Here is a 21,307-nt window from a genome sequence, read left to right on the forward strand (position 1 = left end):
GGTCACGGTTTTTGTGACGCACATCCGGCATCGCTGGCGATGCCGGCCTGTGTGACACCTCCTAGCGACGCAGTATCGCTCACAAATCGTGAGTCGGGTACTGCTCGTTAGGTTCCATAATATCGTTTACTTTAGTTGACCATCGTTTCCGTGGTAGCACACGTCGCTCCGTGTGACACCACGGGAACGATGATCAGCTCACCTGCCTCCCGCGGCCGCCGCCGTCTCTATGTGGTAGGAAGGAGGTGGGCGGGATGTTTACGTCCCGCTCATCTCCGCCCCTCCGCTTCTATTGGCCGGCACCCGTGTGACGTCGCTGTGACGCCGAACGTCCCTCCCACTCCAGGAAGTGGACGTTCGCCGCCCACAGCGAGGTCGCCGAGAGGTAAGTATGTGTGACGGGGGTTACTAACTTTGTGCGACACGGGCAGCGATTTGCCCGTGACGCAAAAAGGACGGGGGCGGGTACGATCGATTGTGAAATCGCACAATCGGTCGTACCGTGTAAAGCAGACTTAACTGCAGTTTGGGCACACAGTAAGGCGTAGAAAGAAGGGGGCCTTATTTTTTTATGGGGGGTAAAATTTCACTTTTACAGTGCTTTTGAGCTACATATAGCGTGGAACTGCCCTATATTTCTATTTACAGAAAAGGTATCCGAGAAGGGACAAGTTTATGTTTTATTGGTAGTATTTTAGGGTTCATACTATTTTTGGATCACTTTTAAGGCTAGGATAAAATTTATTCTGTTCTCTACACTGAGCACTTTCATCTGGGTTTCCATCTAAACCTCCTCAAAATTAGATTCAGATGGAACCCTGTACGAAACGTTTCACTAAAAAGAGGCAGATGGAGACAGATAAAGACTCTCTGGACTCCATGTTCTATTCTAGTGGTGTCTCGACTTTTTAAGCTTGTGCAAAACTGATGTGGGATAGACTGTTGTGCCTTAAAAAGTACATAGTGACTGCATCTGCCTCATGATGATGATTTTTTTTTACTACAGTTTGGTCTGAATCAAGTTTTTCATGCATATAGACGGAAACTGTGACTTAAGTGCTCAGCTAAGAGCATATGATAAATGAGAACCTGACCTTATAGTGATTTTTGTGAAGCAGAATCAATTTTTATTTTGCTATTCACTGTGTGGTATTAGTGATAGGCAGCTTAATTGTACGGGTCAGTACGATTATAGTAATAGCTGGTTCATGTTTTATTTTACGTTTTGCTACTTTTGTTCACTAACAACTATTTTTTCTAAATTATATACAGTGTGTCCACCCATATCCTGTTCACCGCCATTAACTTGAGAACGGCGGAAGCTATAGCATAGAAATGGTGTCTAGGTATAGTAAAGTAGCCATGCGCTACGCAATGAAACCACCTATAGCGCCACCTGGTGGAAAACAACGGAGTTAGCATTTTTATCTTGAAAACGGAACGAGATAGAGAAAAATATGAATTAAAAAATTGTAGGGCATCATCAATTTAATACGAATTGACACCTTGCATACAGAAATGCTATGATATGAAACCCATGACCCCCCCAAAACATTGAATGCTGGTCATGCATATGGCACTCATTTAACTTTAATGCTCAAAGTGGCCACTGTCAGCTGCAATGCACATCTGGACTCTGGACAGTATACTGTGTCTTGCTACATGTTGTGCAATATGGTAGGTGACATGTTTGCACAAGCATCTGTGATAAGTCGTCATAGGTCCTGCAATGTTGGTGTAGGGGTCGCATACACCTGCTGTTTGATGTGACCTCACAGAAAGAAGTCCATAGGGGTCAGGTCAGGTGAAGGCCACTCCACGCAGCCACCATACCCAATGACTTGTAGGAAGGTCTCCATGAAGTATCGCTTCTTGTCCGCAGCCTTGTGAGTTTTACACATTCTAATCATAGCATTTCTGTATGCAAGGTGTCGATTCGTACTGAATTGATGATGCCCTACAACTTTGTAATTCACTTTTTTCTCTCTCGTTCCGTTTTCGAGATAAAAATGCTAACTCCGTTGTTTTCCACCAGGTGGCGCAATAGGTGGTTTCATTGTGTAGCGCATGGCTACTTTACTATACCTAGACACCACTTATATGCCTATAGCTGCTGCCATTCTCAAGTTAATGGCGGTGGACAGGATATGGGTGGACACACTGTATATATAACTTTCAAATTCTGAAGTTTGGAATGGTATAACCAATGTTATACTTCCAAAACATTCACTTTACAGAACAATAGCAGTTCTTATTCATTTAGCAAAATATAACACCAAACCAATTTAACGCTAGCGGTGGCTCATAATAGTGTCTGCATTAGTTCCTTGGTGATACAGCTATCGAGGTGCCAGTTGTTATACGTCTCACCCAACTCAAGGACTGGGCTGTGTTCCCTTTCCTTATAGCCATTGCCCCTTGCTGTGCTTCATATTGAGTTTCACAAGTTGCCCATCATTCCTTAGAAAGACATCATCGAAGACCTTTTAATGTCAACATAGATACATGTACAGTACTGTGAAAAAGTGTTTGCCCCTTCCTGATTTCTAATTCTTTTGCCTGTTGGTCACACTTAAATGCTTCAGATCACCAAATAAATTTAAATATTAGAGACAAAGATAACACAAGGAAACACAAAAGCAGATTATAAATTAAGGTTTTTATTATTAAGGGAAAAAGAAATCCAAACCTAAAGGGTCCTGTATGAAAAAGTGATTGCCCCCTAAATCTAATAACTAGTTGGGCCACCTTTAGCAGCAACAACTGCAATCAAGCGTTTTGATAACTGGCAATGAGTATTTTACAACACTCTTAGGGAATTTTGGCCCACTCATCTTTGCAGAATTGTTGTAATTCAGCCACATTGGAGAGTTTGCGAGCATAAACCTATTTTTTAAGGTCATGCCACAGCATTTCATTCGGATTAAGGTCATGACTTTGAGTAGGCCCCTCCAAAGTCTTTAATTTTGTTTTTCTTAAGTCATTGTCCTGCTGCATAACCCAAGTGCACTTCAGCTTGAGGTCACAGATGACTGCACATTCTCCTTCAGAATTTTTTTGTAAACAGTAGAATTCATGGTCCTGAAGCAGCAAAACAGCCCAGACTATCACACTATCATATTTTACTGTTGGTATGATGTTCCTTTTCTGAAATGCTGTGTTACTTCAACGCCAGATGTAATGGGGCATGCAGCTTCCAAAAAGGTAAACTTTTGTCTCTTCAGTCCACAGAGTATTCTGCCAAAAGTCTTGAGGATCATCGAGATGTTTTCTGGAAAAACTGAGATAAGTCCTTATGCTCTTTTTGCTCTACAGTGGTTTTCAGCTTGGAACTCTGCTATGCAGGCCTTATTTGCCCAGTCTCTTTCTTATGGTGGAGTCATTAACATTGACCTTAACTGAGGCAAGTGGGACCTAGAGTTGTTTGGATGTTGTTGTGGGGTTCTTTGTGACCTTTTTCATAAGTCGTCACTGTGTTCTTGGGGTCGTTTTTGTAGGCCAGCCACTCCTGGGAAGGTTCACCACTTTTCCATGTTTTTGCCATTTGCGGATAATGGCTCTCACTGTGGTTCGCTGGAGTCCAAAAGCTTTAGGAATGACTTTATAACCTTTTCCAGACTGATAGATCTCAATTACTTTGTTTCTCATTTGCTCCTGAATTTCTTTGGATCGCGGTATGATTTGAGGATCTTTTTAGTCTACTTTAATTTGACAGGAGGGTCCTATTTCAGTGCTTCCTTGGTTGAGAACAGGTGGGGCAGTAATCAGGCCTGGATGTGGCCAGGGAAATAGAATTCAGCTTCACAAAAATGTGATAAACCATAGATAATTTATATTTTAAGGATGGCAATCAGTTTTTCACACAGGGCCCTATAGGTTTGGATTTCTTTTTCCCTTAATAATAATAAAGACCTTCATTTAATAAATTACATTTTGTGTTATCTTTGTCTAATATTTAAATTTGTTTAGGTATCTGAAACATTTAAGTGATTCCAACATGCAAACGAAAAAGAAATCAGGAAGGGGGCAAACACTTTTTTACTCCACTGTATGTCTGAGTATTGAACAAGCAATGTTGTGTTCAGTTGCTTGGTGCTTTGGAGTTTGCCATCATCCTGTTATTTCAAATGCAAACTCCTGTAATTCTACAACCTATATCTACTACTTATTTCAGACCTGCAGCTTAACCTTCATCTGCTGTAAGCCTAAGGCTATGTGTGTACGTTGCGTAATTGCATGCAGTTACGCTGCGATCTGCTCCGCAGCGTAACTGCATGTGTCCTGCGTCCCCTGCACAATCTATGGAGATTGTGCAGGAGACGTGCGCATGTGGCGTATTAGAGCGCAGCGCTTCGGCTGCTGCCCAAAGCGCGCGTTCTAAGAAGTGACATGTCACTTCTTTCGTGCGCTTTGCATGCAGTCCCTGCTCTGTCTATGGCAGGGGCTGGGAGGGGTTACATGCAGAGCGCATGAAATCGGCATTTGTTTCTGCAGCGATTTGAAGCGCACGTGTGCTGTTCAAATTGCTGCAGAAATATCTGCAGGGCCAGTACGCAACGTGCGCACATAGCCTATCCATTTTTATTTATACTACAAGGTTGCATCAGATTGTATCTTCTCTATAAACAAGTTTGCCTCTTCATCTCTGCTGTGAACCCTTACCCGTTGCTGATTAACTCTTCATCTGCAGTAAGCATAACAAGCTCTCCTCTGGACTTATTAACATTGCACTGCAGCAATTCATGGACTATATTCATGGAGTATATTTCTTCAGTTCTTGTGACTGTCTACACCTTTCTCTGAGTTTCCTGATGTGTCCAGCTTGCTTGCCTGCTTGCTGTCCAGCTTACTCCATGATTGTGGTCCTTGCTATTCTATGTACAATTTGGCAACTTCTGCCTGCTGAGCCATCGCCTTTGGTCCATGTGTTCACCCAGACTGACAGCGTAGAGAATTCACCTTACCAGATAAACCTAACATCAGTGCTATTGTCTTGCCACACACTGTGTATTTACAGATAAATATCTCCATCTTGTATCATCTGTAACCTGCATCTAATGTCACTGTTTTTATTAAACCCATTTCTTTGAAAATAACTTAAAATCCACTAATTTATAACTTCATAACTGCATCGCCAGTAGAATTTTATTAAAATCCACTTGGGACGTATAAGCAATGTTTTACAAAAACATTTTCTAAAGACACCAACCAATTAGGCTGGGACGTTAGAGTTTAGTGTAACAATAACAGTAGCACCAGGATGTAAAAAGCAGGATGCCAGGAATCAAGCGACCTCACGTTGTTCTCTCCTGTAAATAGAGAAACATCAGAAAACAGATGTTATTTATAGGAATGCATAAACAGTCACACTAAATAACATGTAATCTGCTTTCAACTAATGTACTTGTAGATACGTAGTAAGACGAAGATGGGTTTGCATTTATTTCCATCAAAAATTGATTAGGGATTAGCGGACCCGTGGATGTTCGGGTTTGCCGGTTCGACCGAACTGTAGTTAAAAGTTCGGTTCAGTACCCGAACTTGACCCCGAACCCCGTAGAAGTCAATGGGAACCCAACATTTTGTGCTGTAAAATGGCCATAGTAAGGGCTAGGTGGGTGCAAAAAGAAGCAAAATGGGGCAAAATCTGTCCAATTCCCTGCAAACAAAAGTGGATAGGAAATTGACTTAAAGGGGTTCTGTCACCATAACATCATGGTTAAATAGGAAGTAAATGAATAAAATAAAAATTTTAAGAGTTCCCCCACAGAGCCAAAATTTAAAGTGCTGCCGCCACAAATCCTGTTTTCAGAGTTTCACCACAGAACCAAAATTTTAAGTGCTATCACAGCGCCTGTTTTCAAAGTTCCCCCACAGAGTGAAAATTTTAAGAGTGCCCCCACAGTACCAAAATTTTAAGAGTGCCCCTACAAAGTCTGTTTTCAGAGCTGCATCAGAGTCAATATTTTAACAGTGCCCCCACAGAACCAACATTTTAACAGTGCCCCTACAGAGCCAAACTCTTATGACTGCCACCTCAGAGCCTATTTTCAGAGTTCCCCCACAGAGCCAACATTTTAAGAGTTCCCCTACAGATCCTACTTCCAAAGTTCCATCAACAGAGCCAAAATTTTAAGATTTTAAGCCACCACAGAGGCTTTTTTCAAGTTCCCTCACAAAGAGAAAATTTTAGGAGTGCCGTCACACAGCCAAAATAGTAAGAGTACCCGATCAGAGACTGTTTTCAGTTCCCTCACAGAGCACACAGAACCCTTTTAAAATAACAGAGTACAAAAAAGTAATAATCTCAAACCAGGAGGTGGATGTGACGGTGTAGGTGGAAGAGGCGGAGATGGTAGCTAACATTTATTTTTTTGTTTTTTTATTATTTTTTTTCTTTTATTTGGGGAGACTCCAAAACATCAGGAATGGCAAATAGAATGAACAAACTGCAGTAGAGTATAATATGCCTGGATGCAGCTTCTATACTTTTCTAGTCAACTAAAGGTACGGACAAGTCCTGTGGGATCCATACTTGGTTCATTTTAATGAATGGGAGCTTGCACATGTTCGCCGTGGACAGGGAGATGCGTCTGTCTGTGATCACATCTCCTGCCATACTAAACACATGTTACGACAGTACAGTTGCCATAGGGCATGCTAGCATCTCCAATGTGTAAAGAGCAAGCTTAGGCCATCTGTCCAATTTGGAGGCCAAGAAGTTAACTGGGGCAGACCCATCACTCAATAAGTGGAGATGTGTGGACACATATTCTTCCACCATGTTGTTAAAAAGCTGCCTCCTGTTAATACAGACCGTATCAGATAGTGGTGCTGGATGTTGTGCAATGCTGAGGAAGTTTTCCACATTTTGGCCAGGCTAACCCTCCCTTCCAATGTGATGCCGGTACCCCAGTTGCATTGGTGAGTTCCCCCTCCTGCTCTGCCTTCTGCTATTACTGAGCTTCTGCTGTCAGGTGGGAACACTATCAGTAGTGTGTCTTACAGAGTTAGGCTATGTGCGCACGTTGCGTAAATACATGCAGTTACGCTGCGCTTTGTAGCGCAGCGTAACTGCATGCGTCCTGCGTCCCCTGCACAGTCTATGGAGATTGTGCAGGGGCCGTGCGCACGTGGCGTTTTAGAGCGCAGCGCTTCGGCTACTGCCGAAGCGCTGCGTTCTAAGAAGTTACATGTCACTTCTTCCGTGCGCTTTGCCGTCAGCTCCTGCTCTGTCTATGGCAGGAGCTGCAGGCAGAGCGCATGGAATCGGCTTCACTACGGACATTTCTGCAGCGATTTAAAGCGCACATGTGCTCTTCAGATCGCTGCAGAAATTTCTGCAGTGAACTGTACGCAACGTGCGCACATAGCCTAAGCTTGTATTCCAGCATTTTTTGATCACACTCCAGTGACTGAAGTAAGGATGGCATGTTGTCCTTGTAGCAGGAACTCAGCAGTAGAGATGAGCAAACCCCCCGCGGTTCGGTTGACGAACCTTTATCGAACCAAACTTCGAACCTTTATTAAACCTTTCTCCATTGTATTATTATTATTATTTATTATTATAGCATTATCATTCTTTCCATGGCGCTTTACATGTGAAACGTGTATACATACGAGGCACAGACTGGCACAGGATGAGAGAGGACCCTACCCACGAGGGTTCATAGTCTACAGGGAATGGGTGAGGACACAGTAGGATTCAATGGGAGGCCAAACGTAAGGCACAGAAAACACCTTTGGGGGGTTGGAAAAGTTTCCAAAACTGCAAAAATATATTTTACAGTCCAACACCACTGTTTTGACATAGCCATTACCTTCCTACGCGATTGACAGAAGAAATATACAGGTGAATGAGAGACAGGTGTACAGCTGGTGCTCCCATATAACCGCCAGTACAGACAAAACACAACTTGGAGACCTATGTAGTAGTCTCAACATTAAAATTCTTTCCAGGGACACAACGGTACCATACCATCAATTTCCCCCCTCTACATGCTACACTGACTAGTCTAGGCCTCTTGGTAACAGAATCCTGGCATTGGCCACAAGACATAAGTTTCACACCCAGTCTGGACATTAAAATTCCTTCCAGGGACATACCGGTATACAATACCATTCATTGCCCACCTCCCCATAGAGTTTTAAAACACCAGGGAGTTACGGTCCATGTAAGACAGGCTGTGGGCCCTTTTTTAAAAAAAAAAACATGCGTTAGTAGGCTTGTGGCCTCTGCTTTCAACAACACTGGCAGTAACCTCTCCACAACATTTGGAGACACATCTTTTAGTCTCTGATGGTATTGTGCTGCTGTTTTGGAAGGCAATTGCCACCGCCACATAGGGAATTGCCTCTCTCTCCATAGGGCATTAAAACACAAATGAGTTATTGTTCACGCAACACAGGCTATGGGCTGGTCTTTTTTTAAAATCAAGACATGCATTAGGCTGCTTTCACACTTGCGTTGAACGGCATCTGTTGCATTGCGTTGTGTGATAGATTCAATGGATGCGTTGCATACAGCGGCACAATGGATGCAATGGATCGTACAAAATAACGCAATCCGTTATAGTTTTTTCTCTTGACTTTACACATCTGGGCATGCGCAGTAGTGTAAAGACGGATGCGTTAACGGAATCCTTCAAATGACGGATTCTAACGGAATCCGCCACCATATGTGACGCAAAAGATGAGGATGTCCAGCTCTTCAGGCAAAAAAATCACGTCTTTATTTTATCATGCAGACACAAAGAATGACATGACCAGCACAACGCGTTTCAGGTGAAAGCACTCACCCTTAATCATGATCATGATTAAGGGTGAGTGCTTTCACCTGAAACGCATTGTGCTGGTCATGTCATTCTTTGTGTCTGCATGATAAAATAAAGACGTGATTTTTTTGCCTGAAGAGCTGGACATCCTCATCTTTTGCATTATTTTGGGCTGTGGCAGTGCCTGTCCGTGCTCCAGGACGAAATCAAGACTGAGCTTTTTCCACGGTGAGCTGATTCATACTATTGAACCATATGTGACGCCCTGGCAAAACCAGGTAGTCACATAGGTGTACATCCTCCTTGTTACCACCAGAAACCCACACTTAGGCATAACACACAGCCATTAAACCCTAGCCACCCCCTCATGATAAAAGGGACACACCAGTGGGCAGGATCAGGCGGATGAGAACGCCCACCTAGGGGTCCTGAGGTGTCGGAGGTGGGAATACGTCAGTTCAGAGTAGTTTGAAGTTGAAGTTACAGTCAAGTCCTGAGAGGAGCGAAGCGTGCAGTGTAATCAGGGGTAGCAGCCCTTGGACTACCGGGCTAGGTGGCAGAAAGTGAACAGGGCCACAGGCGACGGAGATCCAGTCGCAGGAGACCTAAAGTGGACTGAGGCAGGGTTGTAACCCGCCGCTGCCGACAGCGGGACTCTGGTCTGGAGGCCGTGCATAGTTGGGATGTCTATACCCTAGGGCGAGGAAGGTTGCAAGACCCTCTCCAATTAACCAGCCGGGGACAAGGTTCCAGACGTTGTCCCATTAACTGCCCAGATAGGGCGAAACGGAAGCCCAATGCGGGGGATAGGGTGTCCGCCAGAACCCACTGAAATCCCAAGGGTTAGCTTTCGCGGGCCACAGCTCCCAACACATACAGAATCGGGAGTGGACTTCTCCGTTCCATGCAAAGTCGTCCAAAAGGAAAGAAAAACACAAAGTGCAGGAGGAAGGAATACCTGTTCATTAACCTGGGTGCGGGACTCGAATGCACCCTCCTAAGGCAGCCGGCCACTGGCAACTTGGTTTACTACTGGACTTGTGTGAAGTTACGGAAATGTGAGTACACCATTGTCCCCCGGTCCGGCCCGGCGCGCCACCTCCAGCAGCCATTACTCCCGTGTTCGATTCGCGGGCCCCAGGACTACACATTACCTACCCGTGGAGGGGATCCCATCTTGCTTCCCGCTCCATCAGCCCCGGGCGCCCCATCAACAGGCAGCAGCGGTGCCAACATCCCTCACCGCAAACCATGGGTGGCATCACAGACAAAATCCCCTGTAAATATCCCCTTTCCGACGGTTGTGAGGATGGGCGGCCGTGAGAGCTCGGGTCCGGCCACCACTCGAGCTGTAGCAGTAACCCGGATCCGAGCAGGCCCCCGAGAGAGAAGCGGCAGCGGCCCCCGCCCACAACATATAGGCGTCCATTATAAAAAAAAAGGGACGGCGATAGAATCCCACAGGTTGCGTTTTTATTGCCAGTCCCCCAAGCGCAGAAAAACGTTACATGCAGCGTTCCATCCGCCAGGTGGATGCAACGCAGCGTCGGCTGACGGATGCAACGCAAGGCCATCCGTTGCTAATAGAAGTCCATGAGGAATAAAACGGTTTCCTGCAACGGTTACCGTAATTCCTCAAGGCGGCGGATCGCAACGGATGCCGTTTAACGCAAGTGTGAAAGCAGCCTTAGTGGGCCAGTGGCAGACGAAGGCCTCTGTTTCAAACAACACTGGCAGTAACATTTATGGAGACACATCTTTTAGTCTCTGCCTTCCAAAGCAGCAGTACATTACCATCAATTGCCCCCTCTCCATAGGGCTTAAAAACAGCAGGGAGTTACGGTCCACGAAAAACATAGGCTGTGATCCGGCATTTTAATTTGAAAAAGTGATCACATACCAACTGTGCCTTCTGCAGCAGCGCATCTAGGACATAATGCTGTCGTAGAAATTGCTGTACAACCAGGTTGATCCATGCAGTGGATATGTGATTTTGCCAACGTTGTGTCGCCCAGCCATAGTACCGCCACTAGGTTTTCAGCCTAATTTCACTTGGCCTTGCCATTTATCAAACTTGCTCACCATAATACTGAGAGAGGAGCAGCTAGATATCCCAGATGACATTTTAACTTATACAATAGATTAGGAAAGGGAGGATAAGCCTATGAAAAAGAAGACTGGCAGTAGCAATAACCTCTCCCCAACATTTGGAGACACATGTTTGTCTCTGCCTTCCAAAGAAGCAGTACATTAACATCAATTGCCCCCGCTTCATAGGGAATTGTCGCCTCCCCATAGGGATTTAAAACAGCAGGGCGTTACGGTCCATAAAACACGTAGGCTGTGGACAGTATTTATTTATTTTTTTAAAAAAAACAAGACATGCATTCGTGATGCCCTGGCCTATCACATCATCACAGGGTATTGTGCAATCTGCTCTTCTGCATGATATCCATCTCCTCCTTGGTTAGGGGTCCATGGCCTTCGGTGTTGCTAAGAACAAGCTAATCAAAACCCTAGGAACACTCTGCACCACACCCACCAGACACACAATTGGACAGCCTGAAGGGAATAGGGCTGGCCACTAGGGGGGTTGGTTAGGGGAGGTCAGGAGTGTCAGGAGACAGAAGGAGTGTTGTGTTGGAGGTGAAAGTGAGAGGAGGTTAGGTGCTGGGCTCCTCGTACACAAGGTGGCAGACGTTGGTCTGGGCCTGGTAGGAGCTGGAACCCCGGTCGCAGGGGACTGTGACAAGGGGCACGGAGCTGCCGAGGAGGGCAGTCGGCGGCCTTGTGCTATGTGGACGCTAGGCCGGGAAGTAGCTTCAAGTGTCCTGGTAATTCACCCGTGGAGGACTGAGCCTTCAAGATTCGTTCTCCACCCGCTCCAAAAATCGGGGTACTAGTGCAACGAGGGGGTTTGGACTTTCCCAATCCGTAGTCCAGAAAATCCAAAGCGTGAACCCTGAGAGCAACCTCACTCCGTTAGCCATACGGGTGAGCGGGACCCGACTAGTTTTACACTACAAGGACCAATCAGTAGAAAGGTGCCAAGGAAAAGGTCACAGGCTAACAAGCAACACCAAAGGGCACGGGATCCAGGCGTACTCCCTCCCTGCTGCAGCGGTGCTCAGAACTTCGGTTTACAAGTTGTCGGTGTCAGCGTGAGTTTCCCCCCCACGTTATGCAGCTTTCAGCCAATCAACATGAGGTGATTGCCTGCCATACACAGTATTGCTGTAGCCATGTTGGCTACTGGCATCACTGTGATTGGCCGGCCACATTGCATCATTGGGTCTTATATGAGACCTGATGATGCGATGCTCGGCCCACATTCTTCTGGAATTAATTCAATTAGAGTTGTAGAAGGGAGAGCTGACTTTAGATCAGACAAATAGGCAATGATCAATTGGTATTGTAGTAATTGTATGCCGCTGCTGCACCATTAAACCAAAAGTCCTTTTTTAGGGCTATATACTGGCTTTTCTTTAGTAAAACTGATGCCACCTGCATTCAATGTAGGGATAGCTGTGAAGGACAGATAGTTTAGGATTAGAGGCACATAGGCAGGGTTTATTGACTTACAGTTCTTCTATACTTGTAACACTTCTATAGATACTCTGGAATTTAATAGCAAGGAATATAATGAAACTGAGACAAGGGTTGGGTAAATACTCTGTATTAACAAATAATAAACACAGTGCAAGTAGTAGAGAATAACAGTAGGCAACTAAAAATTTAATGCAAGTGCAAACCACACTAATATGTGAATGTCCAGAAGTAATAAACAAGAGTGCGACCAGCACTAGTATGTGAATGTTCGGAAATAATATGCAGGAGTGCGATCTGCACTAATACGTGAATATGCAGAAATAATATGCAGGAGTGAGCCCAGCACTATTAAGTGAATGTCCAGAAATAATGTGTAGAAGTCTGCATCAGACTCCATTTTGGACGAGGCCAAGAAAACCAACAATTTCCATGGAAACCCTGGGCCTTACACTTATACTGCTGCAACCTACAACCAAAAGTATGTTTAAGGACTACATACTGTCCTTTTTTTTAGTAAACCTGCTGCTACCTGTATTACTCTTTGGGAGCTACTGCTGAACTCTCTATGTCCCTCCCACCAGTCTGCCTGACCCCTAGGCGGGTGGCCCTTTTCCAGCTAGACCAACCACTGGTGTGCCTGACAGGGTGTGGTGTGAGGTGTGGTTAGGATTTGAGTGCTGATGGAAGCAATACCAGTAGTTAGGATCCCAGAACCATGGAGGGTAAGTTCTGCACCAAGAGAAAGGAGAGTGCAGTTCCCTGTGACACCCTGATAGAGTCAGGGGCGTCACAGTAGCACAAGGTGCTCTAACAAGGTGTACATAAAAGATCACATAGACAGCAGATGTTTGGGAAATTTGGTTAAAGTATGTTGGATTTCCATATACCTGATAATTTTGTTCTTTATTGGAATAAGCTTGCCTCTCTTTCTCAACACTGCCACATTGCCATATCCATCCTGACATAGAATCACTCTGAGCTGAATATATTGTCATATATCTTCACTGGTTTAATTTACAATTGCAATGTTCAGTATGTATTAAGGACGGTACCTCGCAGATCCTGATGAATGTCCCCATCATACTGAGCACTGGAGATGGCTTGTTTTTGTTGATAGCTGAGTTGGTCATACTGGTCAGGAGTGACTGCTGTGGCCTGGTCACTGGTGAAGCAGGAGAGCTGAGCTGGACTGAACACAACCTGCCATCAATAATATCCATTCATTGTGAATATATTACCACTGCTTACAGAGAAGAACCTTAGTCTGCATATGTGTTTGTGTGAAAATGATCCTCAATGTGCATGTGTTTTAGGCCTCCTTCACACACCCGTGTCTCCGGTGCGTGTGGCATCCATTTTCACATGTACCGGAGACACGGACACATGTAGACCCATTAAAATCAATGGGCTTGGTCACACATCAATGTTTTCACATGGATTGTTAGTCCATGTGGAGCACACGCATGTCCATGTGCTCCACACGGCGACATGTCCGTTTTCTGCTGGCAGCACGGATGTTACACAGATCGTACACTGATGTGATCCATGTGAAATCAGTGTGACATTTACCAGAGAAAACACGTCACTTAAAAATACAGAATTTTTAAACTTGCCTGTCTCCAGCGCTGCTGTCTCTGCCTCTGCTGTTGCTTCCGGGCCCGCTCATTATTCTCATTGCATATTCAACCGCAGGCTCGGTAACAGCAGCGCAGGAGACAGCAGCACCATGGACAGGTAAGTATACTAGCTCATGCTATCCGTATGCTATCCGGATGTCACACAGATAGCACAGGGACAGCACACGGAATACACACACACATACGCATGTTCACCACGGACCACGTAAAACGTTCGTGCTTTGCATGGATGTGTGAAGGAGGCCTAAAGAAGGAATTTTTCTTTAGAAAAATAAATATTTTGGGTATAAAAGTAGTTTTAACAAATTACTGCTTAGTACAATGCATTCCTTTTATACATTATTCACTGATACACCAGACATCATGGTAACATTTCTGCACTACACCTATACTTACAGCAAACTTGGGTGCTGAAATAAGAGATATTGCATCAGGGGTTAATCCTTGAATCTGATCTCTTATCAAAGATGACAGAACGATGTCTGGGAGGCCAGCTAAAAAGTGTCCACATGAGAGAAAAATAAGATCTAAGTTAGTGGTTTATATAAAGCAAAGATTAAAATGACCACCCCCACGCCACATTATGATGCCTGGTTTTGCCACCCATGACAGTAGAGCCTTATGTCTGTTTCTGGTCCAAGCTTTTTCCATAACTGCAAGGCTATGTTCACACACAGTGTCTTGTTTTTTTTATTTTTCTGAAGAAAACAAACTGCTGTGTTTTACAGTGCCAGCAAAAGATTTCAGAAATCTAATGCACATGCTTGACATTTTTCCCTGACTGTATTTGAGAATTGCAGTGGTTTTAAAATCTGCAGCATGTCAATTCTTTTAGGGGTACTTTGCACGCTGCGACATTGCAAGCCGATGCTGCGATGCCGAGCGCGATAGTCCCCGTCCCCGTCGCAGCTGCGATATCCTTGTGATAGCTGCCGTAGCGAACATTATCGCTACGGCAGCTTCACATGGACTCACCTGTCCTGGGACGTCGCTCTGGCCGGCGACCCGCCTCCTTATTAAGGGGGCGGGTCGTGCGGCGTCACTGCGACATCACACGGCAGGCGGCCAATAGGAGCGGAGGGGCGGAGATGAGCGGGATGTAAACATCCCGCCCACCTCCTTCCTTCCGCATATCCTACGGGAGCCGCGGTGACGCCGGTAGGAGATGTTCCTCACTCCTGCGGCTTCACACTCAGCGATGTGTGCTGCCGCAGGAACGAGGAACAACATCGGACCATCGCGTCAGCGTAATTATGGATTACGCCGACGCTACACCGATGATACGATTATGACGCTTTTGCGCTCGTTAATCGTATCATCTAGGCTTTACACACTACGATGTCGCATGCGATGCCGGATGTGCGTCACTTTCTATTTGACCCCACCGACATCGCAGCTGCGATGTCGTAGTGTGCAAAGTGCCCCTTAGTGTTTTTGGTGAATTTTTTCACCCAGGGACAGTAAAGAGAAGTGGAAAAAAAAGCTGCAAAAAACACAGCAAACAGGTTTTCACAAGTTTTTGCAGTTGCATTTTCGGTGAATATAACTACGGTAACTATATCTTTAACGTTATTAAACGTGTACTGTAGACAAATCAAACGTGTAATCTGCACGACAAGAACGCAGCAAAAAAAAAAAAAGCTCCAAAAAATGCAGCAAAAACTGAACACAGAATTTTTACTGACGATATCAGGATTTGATTGCAGAAAAAATATTGAGTGTGGACATAGCTAAACAATGGAGCTTCTCTGGAGAAGGGAGTCGTCTATAAGTTCAGCAGCGATCACGACGACGATCTGACCTTATCAGGATCTCTGCTGCGTCGTTACATGGTCGCTGGTGAGCTGTCAATCAGGTAGATCTCACCAGCGACCAGTGACCAGCCCCCAGCCAGCAGCGACGCGTGGAAGCGATGCTGCGCTTGGTAACTAAGGTAAATATCGGGTAACCAAGCAAAGTGCTTCGCTTGATTACCCGATACTTACCTTGGTTACCAGCGCACACCGCTTAGCGCTGGCTCCCTGCACTCGTAGCCAGAGAACACATCATGTTAATAAGCAAACCGCTTTGCTTATTACCCGATGTGTACCTTGGCTACGTGTGCAGGGAGCAGGCAGCCGGCTTCAAGAAGCTGCGGATGCTGGTAACGAAGGTGAATATCGGGTAACCAAGCCTTTGCTTGGTTACCCGATATTTACCTTGGTTACCAGCGTCCGCAGAAGCAGTATTAGGTGGCTGCAGACCACTATCTATTTAAACCGCCTTAAAGTTAATTCCCCTGCACTGCATATGCTAATAAAATAATTCAGCTACTAGCCGCCCCAACATGTTTCACCAAAGACATGGCCTCAACGCCCTGATGACGCCTCCCTTTGGTGAAACATGTTTGGGAGGTGGAATTATTTTGGCCACTTCAGAACTCTCCAGCGAATTTGTTTCCATCCATTTCTGGGTGCCTTTGAAGTATGTTTGGGGTCATTGTCCTGCTGGAAGACCCAAGACCTAGGACGTAAACACAAATTTCTGACACTGGGCACTACATTGCGACCCAAAATCCATTGATGATCTTCAAATTTCATGACTCCTTGTGCACAGTTATAGCACCCAGTGCTAGAGGCAGCAAAACAACCCCAAAACATTTTTGAACCTCCACCATATTGGACTGTAGGTATTGTGTTCTTTTCTTTATAGGCCTCATTCCATTTTCGGTATACAGTAGAATGATGCGCTTTACCAAAAACCTCTATCTTGGTCTCATCTGTCCATCTGTACATTTTGGCAAACTGCAGTCTAGCATTTTTATATATCTTTGTCAGCAGCAGGGTCCTCTTGGGTCTCCTGCCAAATCATTTCATTTAATTCAAATGTCAACAGATAGTTTGCGCCAACACTGATGTATCCTGAACCTGCAGGATAGCTTGAACGTCTTTGGAACTTGATTGGAGCTCCTTATCCAACATCCAGACTATCTTGCATTGCAACCTTTCATCAATTTTTCTGTGCCGTCCAGGTAGATTAGCTACAGTGCCATGGGTTGTAAACTTCCTGATTATGTTGCACACAATGGACAAAGGAACATCAAGATGTCTGGAGATGGAATTGTAACCTTGAGATTGATATTTTTCAACAATTTTTCCTCAGACAGTTCTCGTCTCCTCTTTCTGTTTACCATGCTTAGTGTAGCAAATACAAACACACAATGCAAAAATTGAGTCAACTTCTCCCCTTTTTATCTGGTTTCAGGTGGGATTTTCTTATTACCCACACCTGTTACTTGCCACAGGTGAGTTCGAATGAGCATCACATGCGAGAGACAATGTTGTTTGCCCACAATTTTGGAAAGGTGGCAAAAATTTTGTCTGGCCCATTTTTAGGGTTTTGTGTTATATTATGTCCAATTTGCCTTTATTTCTATTATTCTTGTGTGTGAGTCTATTATTCCAATACACACAAAGGAAGTAAACATGTGCATAACAAAACGTATAATAGCAATAATTTTTTGGGAGAAAGACTTCATTTTCTGGAACAATTTCAAGAGTTGCAACACTTTTGGCAATGAGTGTACATACGAGGATGTGCTGTCTAGGATGGGGACATACATACCAGGATGGACCCAGGATGGAGAGAAACATACAAGAACAAGGACATATATATCAGGATGGGGACATATATACAAGAATGGGGACATATATACCAGGCTGGGCCCAGGATGGGGACATACATAGCAGGACTGGCCCAGGATGAGGACAAATATACTAGGATGGGGACCAAAATGAAGACATATATACCAGGATGTGGACATACTGCATATACCAGCACGGCCCCTGGATGGGGACATTTATACCACCTGGATGGGGACATACTGTATATACCAGGATGGGGACAAAACATAGAAGAATGGTAACATAAATACCAGGTTAGGCCCAACATGGGGACATAAATACCAAGATGGTCCCAGAATGAGAACATATATACCAGAATAGGGATGCATATACCACGATGTTGACATACATACCAGGATGGGGGATACTCATACCAGGATGGGGAGCAGAATGAGGACTTATATACTAGGATGGGGACATATATACCAGGATGGGCCCAGGGCCCATGATGGGGGACATATATACCAAGATGGAGAACATATATACCAGTATGGGTAACATATACACCAGGATGAGAATATATATAGCAGAATGGGGGACATATATATCAGGATGGGCAACATGTAGGTGCAGGTGCAGCACCAGTTCTATGAGCAGGCAGTATTGGTCGTGCATAACCAATTCATCATTTGTATATATTTAGATTATTTTACCAAGGACATTCATATAATTTACTTATTAAATACAAGGACCCTACTATTACTCACCTGCGAGAGTTCCAATCTCAGTGAAGATTTCGGGACCCCATCTGCTAACTAAACCAAATGCAGAATTGTATGTTAAGAGTTCTGCCAAAGTCTCCATCTGAGCCTCAGCACACTTCAACTTTAAGGTGCCCACAAACACAGCTGCCTGGCTGCAAAAAAAATAAATTGAAAATTATTCAATTAACCCATCCATGCTGAAGGTGCTACCAAAATCACAGGACTGGAATATTACAAGCGAGAATGGGTGCAAGCTACAGTGATTGTATTATACACAAACCAAAGAGTGCAGCAGCACAATGTATGCACTAAGATCTATGCAAAAATTAAGCATGTAAAATGTTGACTGCATTACTGCTAAGTACTTATAAAAATGAAGTACTTAACGCACAAACTGGCCAATTTGTGTGTTCTCATCAGCCACGACAAAGCATTTTTAAATTAGTATTGGACCCTACCTTTTAAATCTGTAGTATTTTGTAGTAAATTTGTAGTATTTTGGCCAAGGAAAAGCATATTTGATAGAAATGGTTAGGGTTCCAAAAGAGAGAGGTCGCCCTGTCATTGGTGGTTGGTAAATTCATTTTATTCTACATGTTACAGTTATGGCCAAAAGTGTTGGCACCCTTAAAATTGTTAAAGAAAATTACCATAAGTATTTCTCCCAGAAAATTATTGCAATGAAATGTTTTGTTAGACATGTTTATTTCCTTTTTGTGTAATGGAATAAAATTGTGGGTAAACAAACTTTGTTTCAAGCAAGGTGTGGGCAACATGAAAGTCACACTTGAAACCAGATAAAAAGGCGAGAAATTGGCTCAATCTTTGCATCGTGTGTCTGTGTGTGCCATACGTAATATGAAGAACAGAAAGAGGGGAAGAGAACAGTCTGATGATGACTTGAGAAACCAAATTGTTGAAAAATATCAACAATCTCAAGGTTACAAGTCTATCTACAGGAATCTTGATGTTTCTTTGTCCATGGTGTGCAACATAATCAAGAAGTTTACAACCCATGGCACTGTTGCTAATCTCCCTGAATGTGGATGGCTGAGGAAAATTGACGAAAGGTTGCTTCACAGAATAGTCTGGATAGTGGATAAGCAGCTCCAATCAAGTTCCAAAGAAATTCAAGCTGTACTGCAGGCTCAGGGTTCATCAATGCTAGCATGAACTATCCATCAACATATGAATAAAATGAAACGCTATGGCAGGAGACCCAAAAGGACCTCATTGCTGATACAGAGACATAAACAAAGCCAAACTGCAGTTTCCCAAAATGTATGTCAGTAGGCTAAAATCTTCCTGGGAAAGCATCTTGTGAAAAGATGACACCAAGGTAGAGCTTTTTTTGTAAAGTTCATCATTTATTCATAAAGAACACAGTACCTACAGTCAAATATGGTGGAGGTTCAAAAATCTTTTGGGGCTGTTTTGTTGCCTCTGGCACTGTGTGCTGTCATAATTCCTCTCCTCAGTGTGTTTTGGATGCAATTAGTGACTGTATGGTATGTCAAAGGAATCAGGAGTAGGAGTACGGAGTGTAAATCAAAATAGCCAATAGCTGTGGGAGAGGCGAAAAGTTCACACAATGTACTGAAGAAGTTCAAGTGAGTATATTGAACAATAACACCCTCAGTAACCGTGGGAGGGGTAAAAAAGGGTATACAAACAAGGGCCAGTAAATGTGTAGTTCACACAATGAAGCACAATGAGCGATATATAGCCGTGGAGGAGGTGACCGCTATATAGTGTTGTAAGAATATATATTCTCAATTACAATAATAGCCGTGTGAGAGGTAAACAATAATCACAGACGACTACGGTATATATTGGCCACAAAAAGAGTGTAAAGTATCAACAACAAGGTTCCCCAAAGTATGACCACCGAGACTGACCCAAGGTGTACACCATGGTAACCAGGAATACCAAAAAAGGTTTAACATAGTTCAATATAAAGTGCAAATGCATTTGAATCAAAAAGCAGGATCCCAAGGATACCATGGAAAAACAAGGAAGTACCACAGATACACACAGCTAAAGGTATAAAAATATATTTAAGACATAATGCACATACCCAGAGAGGAGGGATCACCACCAACGCGCGTTTCGCGACGGTATTATTGCTTTCTCAAGGGGGAGAATCCTGCTGGTAGTGTAACCCAGGGGGATATAAATAGCCAGATGATTAATTCCTAGTGCTATCAGGTGCAACTCGCTAAACAGGAAGTGTGTAATGCTGCTGACCGATACACCCATCTATACACCGATAGGCTACCAATTCACAGTGGGCGTTCACCAACACCTTCGATCATAAACATTGGAACATATGAAAGTAGAATAATAATCAGAGATACCATAATCAAATCCCAGAGCAAAACTAAGTAAAGTACCACTGTGTACACACCACGTGGATAGCCTGGCAGACTGCAATGGAAGAGATGGTAGACGTGAATCCAGGGAGTTCCAATCGTCCGGACATCCCGCCCTCCAGCTAGACTGGGAAGGAGCACGTGACGTAATGGACGCGTAACCACAGCAACAACGTGGTCCAACCCAGTACCAGGCATGATCGGGCATGAGACGCCACGAACGGGGAAGTTCCCGGATATCCCACCCACCACCTATCCCAATATGGAGATTTGATTATGGGATCTCTGATTATTATTCTACTTTCATATTTTCCAACGTTTATGATCTAAGGTGTTGGTGAATGCCCACTGTGAATTGGTAGCCTATCAGTGTATAGATGGGTGTATCGGTCAGCAGCATTACATACTTCCTGTTCAGCGAGTTGCACCTGATAGCACTAGGAATTAATCATCTGGCTATTTATATCCCCTCGGGGTACACTGCCAGCAGGATTCTCCCCCTTGAGAAAGCAATAATACCGTCGCGAAACGCGCATTGGTGGTGATCCCTCCTCTCCGGGTATGTGCATTATGTCTTAAATATATTTTTATACCTTTAGCTGTGTGTAT

General features: G+C 44.3%; 1 protein-coding gene across 1 annotated transcript in view; it reads right to left on the reverse strand.

Moving 5' to 3' along the window:
- Positions 1 to 5,121: 5,121 nt before the first annotated feature.
- Positions 5,122 to 21,307, reverse strand: part of STRC (stereocilin) — a 140,597-nt gene continuing 124,411 nt past the window's right edge. Inside the window, exons 25-28 of the mRNA XM_075345883.1 lie at positions 18,330 to 18,478; positions 14,357 to 14,454; positions 13,376 to 13,523; positions 5,122 to 5,309 (exon numbers count right to left, since the gene is read on the reverse strand). Of these exons, the coding sequence (XP_075201998.1) occupies positions 5,233 to 5,309; positions 13,376 to 13,523; positions 14,357 to 14,454; positions 18,330 to 18,478 (472 nt within the window). The 3' untranslated portion in view covers positions 5,122 to 5,232. The remainder of the gene's footprint in view (positions 5,310 to 13,375; positions 13,524 to 14,356; positions 14,455 to 18,329; positions 18,479 to 21,307) is intronic.

This window comes from Anomaloglossus baeobatrachus, chromosome 4, assembly GCF_048569485.1.
Source record: "Anomaloglossus baeobatrachus isolate aAnoBae1 chromosome 4, aAnoBae1.hap1, whole genome shotgun sequence".
Taxonomy (NCBI): Eukaryota; Metazoa; Chordata; class Amphibia; order Anura; family Aromobatidae; genus Anomaloglossus; species Anomaloglossus baeobatrachus.